The sequence below is a fragment of the Tachypleus tridentatus genome, chromosome 13 (assembly GCF_004210375.1).
Source record: "Tachypleus tridentatus isolate NWPU-2018 chromosome 13, ASM421037v1, whole genome shotgun sequence".
In the NCBI taxonomy this organism is placed as follows: Eukaryota; Metazoa; Arthropoda; class Merostomata; order Xiphosura; family Limulidae; genus Tachypleus; species Tachypleus tridentatus.
In genome coordinates, this window is record NC_134837.1 from 200,455,010 (window position 1) to 200,475,645 (window position 20,636).

Below are 20,636 nucleotides of genomic sequence, written 5' to 3' on the forward strand. Positions count from 1 at the left end.
ATAAAAGGTAATCAAATTGTTTAATTAGTTTCAATTAAGTACTGAAAACAGCAGAAAAAACAAACCCTTGCTGCAAAGTTGATGGCGGGTTGTATAGCCAGGGTAGGTATTTTGAAATAGCTCGGTTGTCACGGCCATTACCTTTAGATATTTCAATAGCAAGGTACTGAGCTATTCCTGCTTTAAGTTGTCCACCCAAAGTTTCTTCATTTAAACGAGCTGAAGTACCATGTAGACTACTCTGTAATAAAACATAAAACTTGGATGAGACAAACAATAAAACTGTCATCAGACAAACATTAACATTGGCATAAGGCAAACAATAATATCAACAATATCCACAAAGCTATAATTAAGTATCTTATAAACCTTCAAGTACTCATACAATGTTATAATTTAATATCTCATTAACCATCAAGTACACCAACAAAGATATAATTAAATACTTCATTAACCATCAAGTACACCTACAAATTTAAAATTAATTATCTCATTAACCCTCAAAGATGCCTACAAATTTATAATTAAATATCTCCTTAACCATCAAGTACACCTACAAAGTTATAATTATATATCTCATTAACCCTCAAGTACTCATACAACATTATAATTAAATATCTTGTTAACCATCAAGTACACCAACAAAGTTATAATTAAATACCTCATTAACCATCAACTGCACCTACAATGTTATAATTAAATATCTCATTAACTCTCAAGTACACCTACAAAATTATAATTAAACACCTCATTAACCATCAAATACATCTACAAAGTTATAATTAAATATCTTATTAACCTTCAAGTACACCTACAAAGTTATAATTATATATCTCATTAACCCTCAAGTACTCATACAACATTATAATTAAATATCTTGTTAACCATCAAGTACACCAACAAAGTTATAATTAAATACCTCATTAACCATCAACTGCACCTACAATGTTATAATTAAATATCTCATTAACTCTCAAGTACACCTACAAAATTATAATTAAACACCTCATTAACCATCAAATACATCTACAAAGTTATAATTAAATATCTTATTAACCTTCAAGTACATCTACAAAGTTATAATTAAATATCTTATTAACCTTCAAGTACACCTACAAAGTTGTAATTAAATATCTTATTTAATCTCATTCAAATACAGTTTAAGTTATTTTATTTTACAATACATTCGTGGATCATTAAAGAAATAAAATATCTTCTTTCATTTCACCCATAATAAACCTGTAAACCTATCTTTTCACATACTATGCCCCTGAATCTCTTAACTTTTGCAGAGATCAAGAGCACACATGCTTGGTTTATCCCTGAATTGCAATAATATTGCCATAGAACTACCAGACATTCTCATTTATATAAACACTAGATCTATAATTGTTTCATCAAAATAAAATTACAGAAGTTTACTTCATCTAATACACATTACTAAAAAACACACAATATTTGTGACATCTTTTTTGTAAAAGTCATATGTTTATAACACAGAATATTCTCATTAGAACAGAAAATATAAAAAACTTTCACACATGTAAATTCTAATACATTTTTACAGATAATCTAAATTATGCACATTAGAATGTAATTTCCTTTGCAGTGTTCTCGAACAATAAATTGTTGCCTACATAACATATATAATTTTAAAATTTTGTGTCTGTTATAAACTGATGCAGAAAGACTTTTTTTGGTTTATGATTAATACTTAGTGATATGAAAGTTAGCTTGGCATAGCTATCCCTAATTTCAAACTGCTAGAGTACAGACAAGACACATAGTCAACACCACTGACTGCCAACTGTTTGGCTATTCTTTTCTTATCAGACAGTAAGATTTATAAGTCACACTTATGGTATCATTAATGTTTGAGCACGTTTCTATGGCAACAGGATGATATCGATGAACTAACCGAATTGCAACTTGTAGCATGTTAATCACTGGACCACACCTGACCTCAAATGTCTGTGATTTTTTTTAACATAAACGAAACACTTACAGATGTTTTGTACTGACAAGTAATTATATTTATCTAACACTGGAATAATCTTGTAAAATAAAAGTAACACCATGATTACACATGTTCTAAACTCACCTTAATTTTACTTAAAGTGTGAACATCTGTGATAAACTCTAAAGCATCATGTAAGTTCTGCCTCATACACTCACTGGCACCAGTTGAATACTGAAAAACATTAACACACAATCTGTCATGAGAAAACTTGTAACAAAATTATGTATACTTTAACAAAGTCATCAAACAACTAACTATAATAAATGCATCAGAGGTCATGCTAATATTCTATAGTATTAATTATAAGTAATAACACAGGTCAACAAATTTTTTCGAAATCTCAGTTGCATAAGATTTTTTTACTTATTCTTACCCTTTGTGACCTGCTAAATTCAAATATGAAAACGGTTCAGCTCTACATGCTCTAGTTTTAATGAGTTTTTCATTCTAGAAACCAGTAAACAAAGTAACAACACTTTAACAACTATATAATAACCTCTACTCAAAGAGATGCTAATATTCTATAGTATTAATTATAAGTAATAATTAATACTATAAATTACAAAATGTTTCTATGTCCACTCTGCCTCAGATCATCAACAAGGGACCCTTTTTGTGCTAGTAGTTTATAACAGCTGTTGGTGACATTATAATGAGCTAAAACTGAAGTAGCTCATCTTATGTTTCACCAACTATGCTTATCACATTTGACAATGAGAGCTAAACTAACCACTCAATATGTATTGAATAGAAAAAAAAAATTTACTTATTTTCCTAATATCTTAATAAGTTCTTGCAAATTCAGAAGTAAAAAAATAAATATATAAACAAAGTTTCCGATCTATGTAATTACTAAGAATGTGATTCAACTGGTATCTATATACATTCAGGGTAATTTCTCAACTTTAAATGTCTTTCATTCTCTAAGCATACTGCTCTCAAATGAAAGCCACTATTTCTTTTACAACATTATTTTAATAAAGAAAATTAATTTTTACAATACATTACACACTCACCACACTGGGTATTTCTGAGGGATGAACAAAGTCTCCAAGCATAACTGATGATCCTAAACACCCACCAACATCTTGCAGAACAAACTGTTGAAAAGAAAAATTGTAGTCAATTATTCTTATTAAACATGAATGAAAAACATCAAGGACAACTTCTACTGAACGTGAACACAGTTTTTTGTTTCTTACCTGAAGTGGACAATTTCCACTAAAGGTAAACATAGTTTCATACCTGTAGTGGACAACTTACACTGAATATAAACAGTTGTTTAAGTTTCTTACCTGTAGTGGGCAACTTCCACTGAAGGTAAACACAGTTGTTTCAGTTTCTTACCTGTACTAGCATGAGCAAGTTCTCATCTGGAACAGTAGACTTGAACTTGAGAGCCTGGACAAGCTCAAATACTGTTGTTCTTGTCATCATCTGTTTGTCACGTTCCTGAAAGTGTACATGCATTTCAACCATGCATTGTGTACTAGGTAAACACATGAAAGTTGTTAATAAGTACATAATAAAGTAAGAGTCTACAGTAGAGCATCTGTAAATCAACAGATTTACATGTTGAATAAAAACCACTAAGGCACAGTAATATATACTGAGATAGGTTTACACACAAATACCCACATATAAACACAACTTGAAAAGCATAATTATGAAATGTTTAGCAGCGAAGTTTGTTTTTCTTAATTACTGACCATAATGTACACAAAGGTTCAAATAACCCACTAAATATTTTAGAGATAAGAATTTTTTTTCTTTTTTGGTAAAGTTTTGGAGAAACAAACATAACTTTGAAAAGTGCCAACATCAAAAGCATCACATAAATTTACCCGAGCAAAATTGCGATTACAAAGGTGGCAAAGCTCCAACAGGTGTTTGTAGCATAGTGGTGAAAACTGTATGGCCAGACTCAACACTTTAGACATAGGTTCAAGAAGAGACTGAAAATAAAATTTAATATCATTAGGACAGTTAGCTAAGTTCAACGCTTTAGAAATGGGTTCAAGAAGAGACAAAAAATAAAATTTGCTATCATACCACAATTTGTTTTAAAAGTTTTGATCTTTGTTCCAAAGACACTGAAAATTCATTTCACTCTCTTAACTGTTACCAATATCTTAGACTATCAGTAAATGAAAGCAGTCCTATTGTACATATATAAATCAACTTTTGATACTTCACTTTCATTAGTCATATATCCACAGTCTTAATCTTCAGTACAAAATTATTTCTTACCTTATATGATAACAAAGGAGGCATTTTGATTACAGCCAACATTATACGAATTGCTGGAGTCAAATTACATGGTCCTGTAGGGAGTGTCAAAAGTAATTTACGCAGGAAAATCTCAACTTGAGGAAGGAAAGCACCCCACAATGGAGAGCAGTTTTCCAAGGGTAAACATTCCATATAAGTGGTTACATTTTCAAGAATATGGAATATATTATCATGTGGAATTTGTTTCTTCTCATTCAGGTTCTACAACAAAACAGAAAATAAAAACATAATTGTTGTTTGATTTTTAAAAGTTTCTCAGGTAACCATAATGAATAGATACAGCTATTTTGGTTTAACAGAAAGGTGTATGTTCTCTTATAGCGAAGCCACATTAGACTATCTGCTGAGTCCCCTGAGGGGAATCAAACCCCTGATTTTAGCATTGTAAATCTGTAGACTTGCTACTGTACCAGTGGGGGACAAAACAGAAAGGAAAATCAATGTGAAAAAAGAATGACATCTTACAACTCATTCTAGACACAAAAGACTAAAAGCTAAAGATACAACTGGGATAATGTACATAGCTTGCACTTATCATATAATGTAGACATAGCTATCCCCAATTTTTTTTTTTTTAAGTACAAATAAGGGCATCATGACACACCACCGAGTTCTGTATTTAAACAGCTGTGTAAGGTATAACATAATGACAAGGTATACTTGAAGTTTCTCCTTCTACAGCTAGGTAAATCAACTAGTTGAGACAGAGTAAACATGTTCCTTGTAGTCTACACTTTAATATATCATTGAAATAAATATACTAATGTTGGAGTCTGAGTAGTTACAAATCTTTTGTAATTAGATGGCTAGCTCTTCATCTCAGTTTGTGAAGCACCCATCCAGTGTGCAACAGGATAGAGTTCAAATCCAACAATGAAAAAAACAAATTAATGCCTAATGTTCTGTCATCCCATGACCCTGAAGTTAATTCTAAGGATGGGCCTTGTTAGTGACATGGAAGTACTGTTATATCTTAAGTAATTACAAAAGCATTACTTAAAAGCACTAACATCTAACTAAGTTATTAGGGTACTTTTCTACTATGCACCAGGTCTCAAACTTAAAGTGACTAAATAACACTCTCTTATAGAACACACCAACTGAAACTGAAACATATATTCTATTTTATTCTATTAGCAATGTATTTAGTCAATGAAAGATGTGCACATAGAAAAGAAAATGTAAGATATACAATTTCAACATGTAAGAGTTCTGGATGATTAGAAACAGATGTTTATGCACTTATTTAAAAAAAAAAAAAATGGTAACCAGAATACTGATTGAAATAGGCAAATTAGACTTTAACAGTTACTTAAATTATAAACTTATTTATTCATGAATAAATTAATTCATCAGTAAATAATTGGTTAAATACAGTATGCACAATTATACTACACATAAAAAAACATATTTACCTCAAACAGATATATGAGAGGTGAAATTTGGTTCAGCTCACAAAAATCTGTCAAAGCTTGTGCCATTGTTTTAAAGAATTCAGTGTCTAGAAAGACAAAATGAAATTGTGTATTATACAAATGTTTTAAACATGTTTAAGACAGCTTTGTAACAAAAACTGAGTATATGTTTTAAAAATTATCAAAAACACAAGTGTTAATAAAATGTGAGGTTAAGACTTAATACATCATATACACTGCATTCAGAGCTGAAAAATGATTGCTTATTCAACCTGCAAAACATGGATATGATGTTTGAAATGGTCATTCATCAGGCAGAACTGACACACAAGTTTTACTTGCCTTACGAGGTATTTCAAGCAACATCAGTTTGTATGACAAACATGTTAGAACATTAGATGCTGACCTTATTCTCAGCAGCTATTTCAAGCACTTTAGACTCATCCAAATAACAATTATTCACTAGAGGGTTCCTTGGAACTGACTAATATATTGACTCCTTATCCCAAATAAGATTGCATAAACAAAACTCACAAGGGGCCAGCAAAAAACAAAAAAAACAGAGGGTAATGCGTTTGAAGGTATACAGGGCTGTTACAAAATAAGTTCATGACATCAGCGATGTCACTCAATAGAAAATACTCCTTGCTGTACAAATATATTATCATTATAAATAAACTCAATGTTATTTTTTAAAATATTAAATATTTTCTAAATAAAATTACAATTTTTCAGTGTTGTAGACCTTGGAGTAACAGCTGCAATTATTCCATTGATCATTATATGCTGTAACAGCATTAGGTTCCACAACAATGAATATTTCTGTGCCTACTGAATGTTTGGATCTTAATGTAGACATTCAGTCAAAGAAGTTATTATGGCTCATTTAACATGAAAACTCAGAGTTTATTAAACTGTGCAAATGTTACACTAAATTGTTACAAATGCTTGAAACCATTCAACAACACTAACAAACTGATATACAACATCAATAACCATTAAGACTGGTCACAAAAGTTGTAAGAGCTTGACAGATGTTTGATAAGTTATATATTAAGGTATTAGATATCACTTGTACAATAAATCACAATCACTTTAATGCATCTAATGTGGCCACTTGCGAGTAAGCATCATTCATGAATTCTATGTAACATATTCTCTGTTAATATGAGTATTCTGGAAGAGCTAAATACATAAACCATAATCATGTTACAGTGGTTATTCTAGAAGAACCAAACACAAAACCATAATCATGTTACAGTGGTTATTCTAGAAGAACCAAACACAAAACCATAGATCATGTTACAAGTTGTTATTCAGGAAGAATCAAACACAAAAACCACAGATCATGTTACAAGTTGTTATTCGGGAAGAATCAAACACAAAAACCATAGATCATGTTATAAGTTGTTATTCAGGAAAAATCAAACACAAAAACCATAGATCATGTTACAAGTGGTTATTCTGGAAGAGCTGAATACATAAACTACAGATCACGTTACAAGTGGTTATTCTGGAAGAGCTGAATACATAAACCATAGATTGTGTTACAAGTTGTTATTCAGGAAGAATAAAACACTAAAACCATAGATCATGTTGTAAGTGGTTATTCTGGAAGAGCTAAATACATAAACTACAGATCATGTTACAAATTGTTATTCTGGAAGAGCCAAATACATAAACTATACATCACGTTACAAGTGGTTATTCTGGAAGAGCTGAATACATAAACCATAGATTGTGTTACAAGTTGTTATTCAGGAAGAATAAAACACTAAAACCATAGATCATGTTGTAAGTGGTTATTCTGGAAGAGCTAAATACATAAACTACAGATCATGTTACAAATTGTTATTCTGGAAGAGCCAAATACATAAACTATACATCATGTTACAAGTGGTTATTCTGGAAAAGCTGAATACATAAACCATACATCATGTAACAAGTGGTTATCCTAGAAGAGCTAAATACATAAACCATAGATCATGTTACAAGTAGTTATTCAAGAAGAACCAAATACATAAACCATACATCACATTACAAGTGGTTATTCTGGCTGGTTGGTTGGTTTGGTGTTTTATGGCACAAAGCAACTAGGCTATCTACACTAAACATCCAGTAAAAAGTTAAAATTAAAGTAAAATTCATAAAAGGAAATTAAGGTAAAACAAAACAAAGTTTAATATTTGAATTATAAACATAAATAGCATTAAACCCAATTCTTACATCTAGTCTACAGCTGTAAGAGAAAAACTACAGTTATACAAGCTGTAAAGGACTTTCTGTAGCATAACTGTAATTATCATAACTCACCAGGAAGACAAAAGGTAAATTAAAAACCACTGTTAGTCACCTGAAGTTGGCCTTTCCAGTTCTGTTTTTGAGGTATTTGATGGCCATTTTCAGAAAAAAAAGTAATAAACGTTTTAAAAGACTTGTAGCAAAATTTGAATTATAACTCCTCAGGATGAGTAACAGACAGTTCAAACAGCAGCGTTAGTCACCCGAAGTTGGCCTTTCCAGTCCCAGTTTAGAGTTATTTGATGTTACGGCCATCTTCTACGACAGAAGTAGATGTTAAAGAGAAATGGGACAGTTGGTTTTGAATAGTGGTGAGAACAGGGTGTGAACCAACGTGAAGCGATTCCAGGGACAGTAGAAACTAAGGGAGTCAGTATAAATAGTGCAATTAGAGTACTGGTTAGCTTCTATGTGATCCAGGACAAGAAAAACAGCGTACAGTTCAGCAGTAAACACAGAAGGTGTAGAGGAGATTCTGTGCACAACCACCAAACCACAACAAACCATGGCAGAAATCAAAATAGTCAGCTGATTTTGAACCATCTGTATAAATAGGAATGGTAGGATGGTTCAAAAGATGTTCAGTAAATAAAAGATAGTACTTCTAATCAGGAGTATCTGCTTTTCTCAGATGACTTAAATAAAGGTCACATTTTCAGACCGTAATAAGCCATGGTGGGATGGGCTGACCAGTGGAAACAGCAATGTTATCCAAGGGCAGATCCAATTCATCCAGATGCGCCTGGATACGCAGGCCAAAAGGAGCAATAACAGATCATCTGTTCAGAAAAAGTGTGGCCCAACAAGGAAGGAAACCACAACCCCAGGTGAGATGCTTTTGTAAGGAACGAAGTTTTGAAGCATATAATAAAGACAGTTACCATTATCAACATCACGTAATGTCAGTTACCATTGTCAACATCCCTTAGAGTTGGTTACTGTTGTAGACATCCCGTAGAGTTAGTTACCATTGTTGACATCTCATAGAGTTAGTTATTGTTATCGACATCCCGTAGAGTTAGTTACTGTAACTGACATTTCATAGAATCAGTTACCAATAATCAGTTATCAACATCACGTAATGTCAGTTACCATTGTCAATACCCCTTAGAGTTGGTTACTGTTGTCGACATCCCGTAGAGTTAGTTATTGTTATTAACATCCCGTACAGTTAGTTACCGTTATCGACATCCCATAGAGTTAGTTACTGTTTCTGACATTCCATAGAATCAGTTACCAGTTTCGACATCTGGTGGAGTCAGTTACAGGTATCGATATCCTGTAGAGTTAGTTACTGTTATCAACATCCTATAAACTTAAATACCATTATCAACATCCCGTACAGTTAGTTATCATTATTGACATCCCATAGAGTTAGTTATTGTTATCGACATCCCGTAGAGTTAGTTACTGTTATCAACATCCTGTAGAGTTAATTACTGTTATCAACATCCTGTAGAGTTAATTACCATTATAAACTTCTTGTAGAGTTAGTTACTGTTATCAATATCCTGTAGAGTCAGTTACAGTTGTCGACATCCTGTAGAGTCAGTTACTGTTATCGACATCCTGCAGTTAGTTGTCATTATTAACTATTTTATCTTGTTTCATTCTTTTGAAAATATTAAAAATTATACATATTACTACACAGTCAGCATTGAAAACTAATATTCAAACATCAGTAGTATGGTAGTATGTTTAGATATTGAAACATATATTGTTGTTGTTTTTCTGTTATTTGTAGCATATTTTATTATCCTCACTGCTGGTTTCTATGAATAACCTATAATATCTTTTATTATCCTCATTGCTGGTTTCCACAGATGATTTGTAACATCTTTTGTTATCCTCACTGTTGACTTTCATGGATAATTTATAACATCTTTTGTTGTCCTCACTGTTGGTTTCTATAGATAACCTATAACGTCTTTTATTATCCTCGCTGCTGGTTTCTATAGATAACCTATAACATCTTTTATTATCCTCACTGCTGGTTCCTATGGATAACCTATAACATCTTTTATTATCCTCACTGCTGGTTTCTATGGATAACCTATAACATCTTTTATTATCCTCACTGCTGGTTTCTATGGATAACCTATAACATCTTTTATTATCCTCACTGCTGGTTTCTATGGATAACCTATAACATCTTTTATTATCCTCACTGCTGGTTTCTATGGATAACCTATAACATCTTTTATTATCCTCACTGCTGGTTTCTATGGATAACCTATAACATCTTTTATTATCCTCACTGCTGGTTTCTATGGATAACCTATAACATCTTTTATTATCCTCACTGCTGGTTTCTATGGATAACCTATAACATCTTTTATTATCCTCACTGCTGGTTTCTATGGATAACCTATAACATCTTTTATTATCCTCACTGCTGGTTTCTATGGATAACCTATAACATCTTTTATTATCCTCACTGCTGGTTTCTATGGATAACCTATAACATCTTTTATTATCCTCACTGCTGGTTTCTATGGATAACCTATAACATCTTTTATTATCCTCACTGCTGGCTTCCATGGATAATTTCTATAATATAAAATAAATTACAAGAAGATTCTTCTGTCAGAAATGGCTGAGTCTTCATAGTGACAAACACAGATGTGGCACTGACAGTTTGGTGCACAGTACACACATCACAAAACCATAAGAGTTTCCTTACATAATCTACGAAAGTGTACAAAGCTAACCTAATATTGCAGCAGAATGTACATATAAGTTTTGTAGTGAAATAATAACTTTGCTTCTTATTACAATAAATTCTGGTTGTCATATTAAAAGGTGGAAACAAAAAACATCAAAAACACCATATTAACAAATAGATACAGAACTAAAATCATCAAAAATGTCACATTATTACATAGAAACAGAACTAAAAACATCAAAAATGCCATATTACCATGTAGAAACAGAACTAAAAACATCAAAAATGCCATATTGACAAGTAGAAACAGAACTAAAAGCATCAAAAACACCTTATTAACAGGTAGAAACAAAACTAAATGATTTCAACATGACAAATGAGCAATAAAGTAAACACTGATTAAAACATCAAAGCACTCTAATTAAGTTACATAAAAAGTAAAGAGAGCTAGAGGAGAAGAAATGGTCCTCATTGCTCAGGAGGAAGCTCCTTACAATACTTGAATATTTATCACCAAGTTTAGTTCTGAATATATTATTTATCAGTTAATTTAGCACTTTATATATTATTTACTATCAAAATTAGTAATAAATAGATTATTTACCATGAAATTTAGCACTGAATATATTTATTTATCAGCTAATTTAGCACTGAATACACTTATTTACCAGCTAATTTAGCACTGAATATATTATTTACTAGCAAATTTAGGTATGAGTATTGTACTTACCTGTGAATGCAGCATTGAGCATTGAACTTACTAATAAATATCACACTTACCAACAAATTCAGCACTGAATATCTGAGTAAAAACCCCATACGGTGCAAGCTGATGTAAAGTGCAACGAAGAAACTGTCTTGCAACACTACCTGCCCCTCCAGGAAGGTAGGTGTTCCTGCAAAAAAATATTATTTAAATAAAGATCTATTTATACAGAGTTAACACAGAAAGAAAAAAATTGAATAAACTACAAATTACTGTGAACACATAACTTAAAGTTACGCTTGTAATGGAACCTGCAATACCTGATCAAAAATAGTTCACACATAAGCTCTAATTTTGTTTCTGGGTGATTATACCTATACAAAATTTGAAGAGAAACATCAATGCAAGAAAGATTTAATAAAATTAATTTTGAAGATAAATTTTCATTTTTAACTTACGTTTCATACTGCCAAGAATAAGACAAGTATGATGCACTAGAAGCTATTCTGTAAGTGAAATAAAATAGACATTAATCATTTGGTTATATAAATAAAGAAATGATATAAATGATTTTATCAATTTTATGAAATACTGAATATATATTTACTTCTGTATTCAAAACGAAAAATTTATTTTTTGTGACTAAACAATTTTCACAAAAACAACAAATCTTACATGGTTAACATAATGTGTAACACTTTTCACTGAACAACCTGACCAGCTAAGGATTATCTTCTAAAAAAGTTGGCCTCAAACAAGTTAGTTTGATGTTAGTAACAAAACGTTAATAACAAAGTCAGCCTCCACCAAGTTAGTTTCATGTTAGAAACCAAATGTTAACAACGTCAGCCTAAACCAAATTAGTTTGACACTGTAATTATCATTTTGTTTCTAAAGTCAGCCTCCACCAAGTTAGTTTGATGTGAGAAACAAAATGTTAACAACAAAGTCAGCCTCAACCAAGTTAGTTTGATGTTAAAACTGAATTATTAGTGTGTTGTGTTTAACAAATCCAATTAATTATTTCATTGTTATATTTTCCACACAATAATTGGCATGACTTTTAAAGTATCTAAATAAAAAATAAATAAATGGAAAAAAAGTTATGCTACACTGAAATCAAAATACTACAGTTAGGACTTAGAGTTAGTGAAAAATAAAATTCTTTTAACATTACAAGTACACATATCTTACTCAAATAAGCTTTAAGTAATATCATATTCAATATTGCTTTATATAACAAGTCTTTTGTTTGCTACACAACATAAGGTATCTCTTAGTTGCATTTAACTGCAAACAACTTAAAGCCCTGGGTATACAAGTCACCTGTACCTCTATAGTCCACACAAGTGTGTATCTTTCAGAACTACTGTAATATTTTGCATAAAAATAATTTCACTTTTAAAAGAAAGTAAACATAAAAATATCTCTAAATTCAGTAATAGATACACAGTTAAACTTTCCAATTACTTTAGGTCTAATAAACTGTTTTTATAGGTTTCACAGTTTTTCATCATTACTACAACTAGATAAAAAACTTAAAGTTTAACTACTCAAACCTTCACACAACAATGAAAACAAATTTGCAGAATTTATACAAGTTTAAGTTCTACACAAAATGGCATTATGATTACTCATAGTTCTGTATTGTGATTGATAATATTAAAATACTAAAAATGTAACTGACTTGCTTGTTACTAAGCAACATTCTTCTATAAGACAAAAAATTGAACTTTATAACTTATATACAGTGTTTTAGTGGACTTTATAACTTATAATCAGTATTTTAATGAGCATTATAGCTTGTACTCAGTGTTTTAATGAACATTATAACTTATACACAGTATTTTAATGAAATTTTTGAGTAATACCCAGTGTTTTAATGAATATTATAACTTGTACACAACGTTTGATAAAAATACCTTGATTCTGTAGGCTTATTTGTATGATCCCTTACACTCACAAATTTTTATTAACATCACTAATTTTGTATTATTAGTAAAAAGAGTAATGTTAGTTTGTTAAAACTTCAAATTAGATATTCGGTAAAACAAGACCTTCTTACAACACACTCCAGACTTTCCTTGATAACATTTGATATTTTCCATGTTCATCTGGTAAAATCCTTTATAATTACACTTTACCTTAGTATAAGGGAAACTGTTTTATGCTCTGATGTTTATTGGAGGGTTGAAATAACAGGTAATGTATGGCCAGGTGGTGAGGGTGCTAGACTCACAAACTGAGGATCACGGGTTAGAATCTCCATCCCACCAAACACGTGCTCATCCTTTCAGCCGTGGGGAGGGGGATATAATGTTACAGTCAACTCCACAATTCTTTCGTAAAAGAGTAGCCCAAAAGTGACTGTGGGTGGTGGTGACTAGCCTTCCCTCTAGTCTTAAACTGCTAAATTAGAGATGGATAGTGCAGATATCCCTTGTATAGCTTTGCATGAAATTTAAAAAACAAATAAACATGTATTGATGAAAAAAATCATCAATGAGTATATCAATACTATAGAATTTCACTATAACTTCTCATGCTCAGTAACTAAGTTGTATTTGTGTGTAAAAAAAATAAGAAATTTTGAGCAGACTACAAACAGAAGCTACTTCCTTGAAATATTGTTTCAAAAACGAATAAGTTGATGTCATAATACTTAATGGCTAAACAAGCCACTAGAAGGACATTCTGAGATTTCAAATGATTATTCACGTGTCATATTTAGAAAAAAGTGTATACAAGGGAGTGTTTCCAAAAACAAAAAAAGGTGGGCATATTTTATTCAATAAATTTTGAGTTACACTACATGGCCAAAAGTATGTGGATGCCCAACCATCACACCCATATGTGCTTCTTGAACATCTCATTCCAAAACCATGGGCATTAATATGGAGTTGATTTCCCCCTTTGCTGCTCTAACAACCTCCATTCTTTTCAGAAGGCTTTTCACTAGATTTTGGGATATGGCTGCAGGAATTCACTGCTATTCAGCCATGAGAGCATTAGTGAGGTCAGGCACTGATGTCAGGCAAGAAGGCCTGGCTTACAGTTGGCATTCCAATTCATCCCATAGCTGTTCAATGCAGTTGAGGTCAGGACTCTGTGCAGGCCAGTCAAGTTCTTCCACACAATTCGCAGCAAACCACATCTTTATGGACCTCACTTTGTGCACAGGGGCATTGTCATGCTGAAATCAAAAAAGGCCTTCTTCAAACTGTTGCCACAAATTTGGAAGCACACAATTCTCTAGAATGTCATTATATACTACAGCATTAAAATTTCCCTTCACTGGAACTAAAGAGTGTAGCCCAAACCATGAAAAATAGCCCCAGACCATTATTCCTCTTCCACAAAACTTTACAGTTGGCACATTCAGGCAGGTAGAGTTCTCCTGGCATATGTCAAACCCAGATTCGTCTGTCAGACTGTTAGATAGTGAAGCGTGATTCATTACTGCAGAGAATACATTTCCACTGCTCCAAAGTCCAATGGCAGTGTGCTTTACACCACTCCAGCCAACGCTTGGCATTGCGCATGGTGATCTTAGGCTTGTGTACAGCTGCTTGGACATGGAATACCCATTTCATGAAACTCCCGATGAACAGTTCTTGTGCTGATGTTGCTTTCAGAAGCAGTTTGGAACTTGGTAGTGAGTGTTGCAACTGTGAACAGATGAATTTTACATGCTTCAGCACTCAGTGATCCTGTTCTGTGAGCTTGTGTGGCCTACCGCTTCGAGGCTGAGCTGTTATTGCTCCTATAACATTTCCACTTCACAATGGCAGCACTTACAGTTGACAGGGGCAGCTCTAGCAGGACAAAAATTTGATGAACTGACTTGTTGGAAAGGTGGTATCCTATGACAGTGCCACGTTGAAAATTACTGAGCTCTGCAGTACAACCCATTCTACTGCCAATGTTTGCCTATGGGAATTGCATAGTTGTATGTTTGATTTTATGCACCTGTAGCAATGGATGTGACTGAAATAGCCAAACCCACAAATTGGAAGAAGTGTCCACATACTTTTGATCATGTTGAGACATCTCAACAAATAGAAGAGATAGGAGATTCTTATTTTACATTCTAGCATGTCAATATCAGTAAGTTAAATTTCTAATTGGTGAGAAACTGTAGGCTTTGAATTTGGACATCACAAATATCCAATCTGAAAAACTGTTGCATACAGCATACCACAGGATACAAAGATCGATATTTTGGTGTGTTTTTTAATATCTATCTTTAAAATAAGAAATTATCTAATATATAATACTAAAATTTGAATTACAATCCTCAATTTGATATGAAACTTACTGACATATGTTTGTAAAATGGTTCAATAAAACTTTGAATGCAAGTCAACAAACACAACAACATAACCTATGTTGACAAGGTTAAAGAAATAACTTATATAAAGATGAAATACTATTTTATGATATTAAAACTAAGATGAGGCCCACCAATTCTCTCAAATGCTCAAGTTAGGGTTAGATAAAAAAGTGGTTATGAGAGCACTGGAGTAAAAATAGGTTTCAACAATTAATCACTGATGTATTGGAGATATTTTGTAATACATTCTAGTGATGTTAACAATATACAACATTCATTTTACACTAACTACTACTCATTTAAGATCTCAAAGTCATTTTTGCTGACATTAAAAGCAATAGGTATAATTATAGAGGCCCATGGAGCTGTCAAGAACATTATTACTGAAAGCTTTGACTGTATTTGAGAAAATAACACATAAAAATTCAAACAGATTCTTACATAATTTTGTCATTATAACCAGTGTTACAAAACCCTTCCAATACCAAAAATGGGCTCATTATCTTCCTAAACTACCACAGATCACAAAAAATGCAAGAACACTTTTTTAAATTTTGTTTGTTTCTTTAAGTGAAATCCCACTGAAAGGTTAGATGGTTGTGACTGTTTCACTGAACTAAATCATTATTTAACAAAATGCACAGGTATGAATGTGTGTCTGCTTGGAATTGGCAAACTGTTAAATTCGTTTTCACTAACCCTAATATTTAGGCTATAGAAGCAATGTAAGAGAGTTAATGTTTGCATCTCACCCCCCTGTATATATAACCCCCAAAAAATTCACTAAATTGATATATCAGATAATATAACATAAATCTTACTTGGAAACAGCTTGAAACATTTCTGGCAATAGGCTGGAAGCCAGGATAGGCTCTCGGTGAACATAGGTTGACAAAATCACAATGCATAACCCTAGTTCTTCATTACTGAATTCCTGAAGAACTCCACCACATTCACTGCATCGTTCCGTGACAGTATCTTCAGCAACATGACCACCACCTGATGACTGGCTGGTGCTGGAGCGTTTTGACAAAAATCCAACACTATTATTGTTACTACCAACTTCAGTTTTTCTGCGTCTGTAAATAACCATTCACAGAATAAGTATTATATCATCCCACCAATCAAAGCAACATATTACAGAATCCTCCCAATCCCTATAAAACATTATAGCATCATACCAACCACAGTAAAATAGATCTCAAATGAAAAAACCTCAGCTTCCTTTCTCTGTTAGATGAGATGGTAATTTGAAATCAGAATATAAAAATATTTTAAATGTCTTTGACTGACTGAAAAAAAAATCTCAACAGATAAAATGTTAGTTTAAAACTAAAATGTAAAAAAAAATTTCATATTTCTTACATGGTTAGAGAAATCTTAACACATTAAATGGTAAATAAAAAATAAATCTTAAACACACTAGAATTCTCAGGTCAGAAGTTGTGTGTCCCACTAGTAACAGCTTGCTTGATATGTAACTGAGATTATAATAAATCTTAAACACACTAGAATTCTCAGGTCAGAAGTTGTGTGTCCCACTAGTAACAGCTTGCTTGATATGTAACTGAGATTATAATAAATCTTAAACACACTAGAATTCTCAGGTCAGAAGTTGTGTGTCCCACTAGTAACAGCTTGCTTGATATGTAACTGAGATTATAATAAATCTTAAACACACTAGAATTCTCAGGTCAGAAGTTGTGTGTCCCACTAGTAACAGCTTGCTTGATATGTAACTGAGATTATAATAAATCTTAAACACACTAGAATTCTCAGGTCAGAAGTTGTGTGTCCCACTAGTAACAGCTTGCTTGATATGTAACTGAGATTATAATAAATCTTAAACACACTAGAATTCTCAGGTCAGAAGTTGTGTGTCCCACTAGTAACAGCTTGCTTGATATGTAACTGAGATTATAATAAATCTTAAACACACTAGAATTCTCAGGTCAGAAGTTGTGTGTCCCACTAGTAACAGCTTGCTTGATATGTAACTGAGATTATAATAAATCTTAAACACACTAGAATTCTCAGGTCAGAAGTTGTGTGTCCCACTAGTAACAGCTTGCTTGATATGTAACTGAGATTATAATAAATCTTAAACACACTAGAATTCTCAGGTCAGAAGTTGTGTGTCCCACTAGTAACAGCTTGCTTGATATGTAACTGAGATTATAATAAATCTTAAACACACTAGAATTCTCAGGTCAGAAGTTGTGTGTCCCACTAGTAACAGCTTGCTTGATATGTAACTGAGATTATAATAAATCTTAAACACACTAGAATTCTCAGGTCAGAAGTTGTGTGTCCCACTAGTAACAGCTTGCTTGATATGTAACTGAGATTATAATAAATCTTAAACACACTAGAATTCTCAGGTCAGAAGTTGTGTGTCCCACTAGTAACAGCTTGCTTGATATGTAACTGAGATTATAATAAATCTTAAACACACTAGAATTCTCAGGTCAGAAGTTGTGTGTCCCACTAGTAACAGCTTGCTTGATATGTAACTGAGATTATAATAAATCTTAAACACACTAGAATTCTCAGGTCAGAAGTTGTGTGTCCCACTAGTAACAGCTTGCTTGATATGTAACTGAGATTATAATAAATCTTAAACACACTAGAATTCTCAGGTCAGAAGTTGTGTGTCCCACTAGTAACAGCTTGCTTGATATGTAACTGAGATTATAATAAATCTTAAACACACTAGAATTCTCAGGTCAGAAGTTGTGTGTCCCACTAGTAACAGCTTGCTTGATATGTAACTGAGATTATAATAAATCTTAAACACACTAGAATTCTCAGGTCAGAAGTTGTGTGTCCCACTAGTAACAGCTTGCTTGATATGTAACTGAGATTATAATAAATCTTAAACACACTAGAATTCTCAGGTCAGAAGTTGTGTGTCCCACTAGTAACAGCTTGCTTGATATGTAACTGAGATTATAATAAATCTTAAACACACTAGAATTCTCAGGTCAGAAGTTGTGTGTCCCACTAGTAACAGCTTGCTTGATATGTAACTGAGATTATAATAAATCTTAAACACACTAGAATTCTCAGGTCAGAAGTTGTGTGTCCCACTAGTAACAGCTTGCTTGATATGTAACTGAGATTATAATAAATCTTAAACACACTAGAATTCTCAGGTCAGAAGTTGTGTGTCCCACTAGTAACAGCTTGCTTGATATGTAACTGAGATTATAATAAATCTTAAACACACTAGAATTCTCAGGTCAGAAGTTGTGTGTCCCACTAGTAACAGCTTGCTTGATATGTAACTGAGATTATAATAAATCTTAAACACACTAGAATTCTCAGGTCAGAAGTTGTGTGTCCCACTAGTAACAGCTTGCTTGATATGTAACTGAGATTATAATAAATCTTAAACACACTAGAATTCTCAGGTCAGAAGTTGTGTGTCCCACTAGTAACAGCTTGCTTGATATGTAACTGAGATTATAATAAATCTTAAACACACTAGAATTCTCAGGTCAGAAGTTGTGTGTCCCACTAGTAACAGCTTGCTTGATATGTAACTGAGATTATAATAAATCTTAAACACACTAGAATTCTCAGGTCAGAAGTTGTGTGTCCCACTAGTAACAACTTGCTTGATATGTAACTGAGATTAAAAAAAAAAAAAAGATTAACTGTGAGCTCATCTTTCAAACAACTCCAAACTTTAAGGTTTAAATATTCTTACATGTTCATTTTTTGAGATTCTGTTATGTGGTTATGCATCATTGATATAAACGTTACTTCTTATTTCTGTCATATATTTTGCGAACTTCTTAATACATACAGATCCTTTTTGTGTACATCAAAGTTTCATTTGATAAGGAGTTATTCTGAAGAATTATACATTAAACTTTCAATGGACACTCAAGGTCCTCCACTGAGTACAAGTCCTCTACTATGTACAGATCCTTTGCCTGATGAAGGATATTCATTGCTTCTGTAAGCTAAGAAACTAAATAGAAAAATCAACAACTAAATGTATATGCTAGCCATACACAAATGGAGCTGAACACAAAAGCCCACAAGCACAGAAAGATATCAAACCCAGAACAACTCTTTTGGTAGGATATCAATCCCTTCTGCAGCAATCACAGAAAATGTTTAATATTCAGGATGAGTGTAACTACTGAAGAACAAAGTATCATATGGTGTAGCAAGGAAAAACAAAAGGTGTAAAATAAACAGGACAGTATGCAGTCTGAAGTCCACTCAACACACCAGCTAAGCAACTCTACCTCCAGTCACAGCCAGAATGTTAATACCAGTTCAAGTAACTCTGCCTACAGTAACAGCCAGAAGACCAATGGTAATACCTGTTAAGTAATCCACCTCCAGTAACAGCCAGACGACCACTGGTAACAACAATGAAAACCTCTTTTCTTCCTCTAACATTCTATCTCTTCTTAAGGAATCAATGCATATAACTCAGACAGTTGTTAAAATCTAGACTATATTTCACATCAGGATACCAGTAACCCTATAATATTAGCATTATCAAAATACCATGAAGAGTTGTGATACACATTTAATTTGCTTCATACCTACTGTTTGCAGACTTTGGGTCAGCCAGTCTCTGAATTTCCATGGAGCTGAGACCCATTTTCCGTTGTTTCTTAGGTCGGTAATGAAGCCTACTCTTCACATCCTCTACAGATAATAATAAGAATCACAGAAAATTTCAACTGGAAAGTAGAACAAAAATGCTTAATAACTTAATTAAATGTAGTTTAAAAATTGTTTATTTACAAAATTTGTACTCAAGACTACATGTTAATGTCTACCAAAAACTATACTACTTTTAAAAGAATTATTTTAATGTAGTTCAAACCCTAATAGCAAATATACAAAAACAATCTGATTGAAACATCTCTTCAGAA

The 20,636-nt window shown here is 32.5% G+C and overlaps 1 protein-coding gene across 5 annotated transcripts in view; it reads right to left on the bottom strand.

Moving 5' to 3' along the window:
* The window catches only part of unc79 (UNC-79 domain-containing protein), a 152,653-nt gene that overhangs the window by 34,020 nt on the left and 97,997 nt on the right, over positions 1 to 20,636 (bottom strand). For 2 of the 5 annotated variants that reach the window (XM_076483501.1, XM_076483500.1), the window contains exons 36-46: positions 20,301 to 20,406; positions 16,554 to 16,811; positions 11,858 to 11,905; positions 11,474 to 11,589; positions 5,728 to 5,813; positions 4,271 to 4,513; positions 3,865 to 3,975; positions 3,368 to 3,472; positions 3,037 to 3,120; positions 2,102 to 2,191; positions 66 to 241 (exon numbers count right to left, since the gene is read on the bottom strand). In XM_076483501.1, the coding sequence (XP_076339616.1) occupies positions 66 to 241; positions 2,102 to 2,191; positions 3,037 to 3,120; positions 3,368 to 3,472; positions 3,865 to 3,975; positions 4,271 to 4,513; positions 5,728 to 5,813; positions 11,474 to 11,589; positions 11,858 to 11,905; positions 16,554 to 16,811; positions 20,301 to 20,406 (1,423 nt within the window). Of the gene's footprint in view, positions 1 to 65; positions 242 to 2,101; positions 2,192 to 3,036; positions 3,121 to 3,367; positions 3,510 to 3,864; positions 3,976 to 4,270; positions 4,514 to 5,727; positions 5,814 to 11,473; positions 11,590 to 11,857; positions 11,906 to 12,020; positions 14,593 to 16,553; positions 16,812 to 20,300; positions 20,407 to 20,636 lie in introns of those variants that run through there. The other 3 variants (XM_076483502.1, XM_076483503.1, XM_076483504.1) reach the window with 3 other exon arrangements.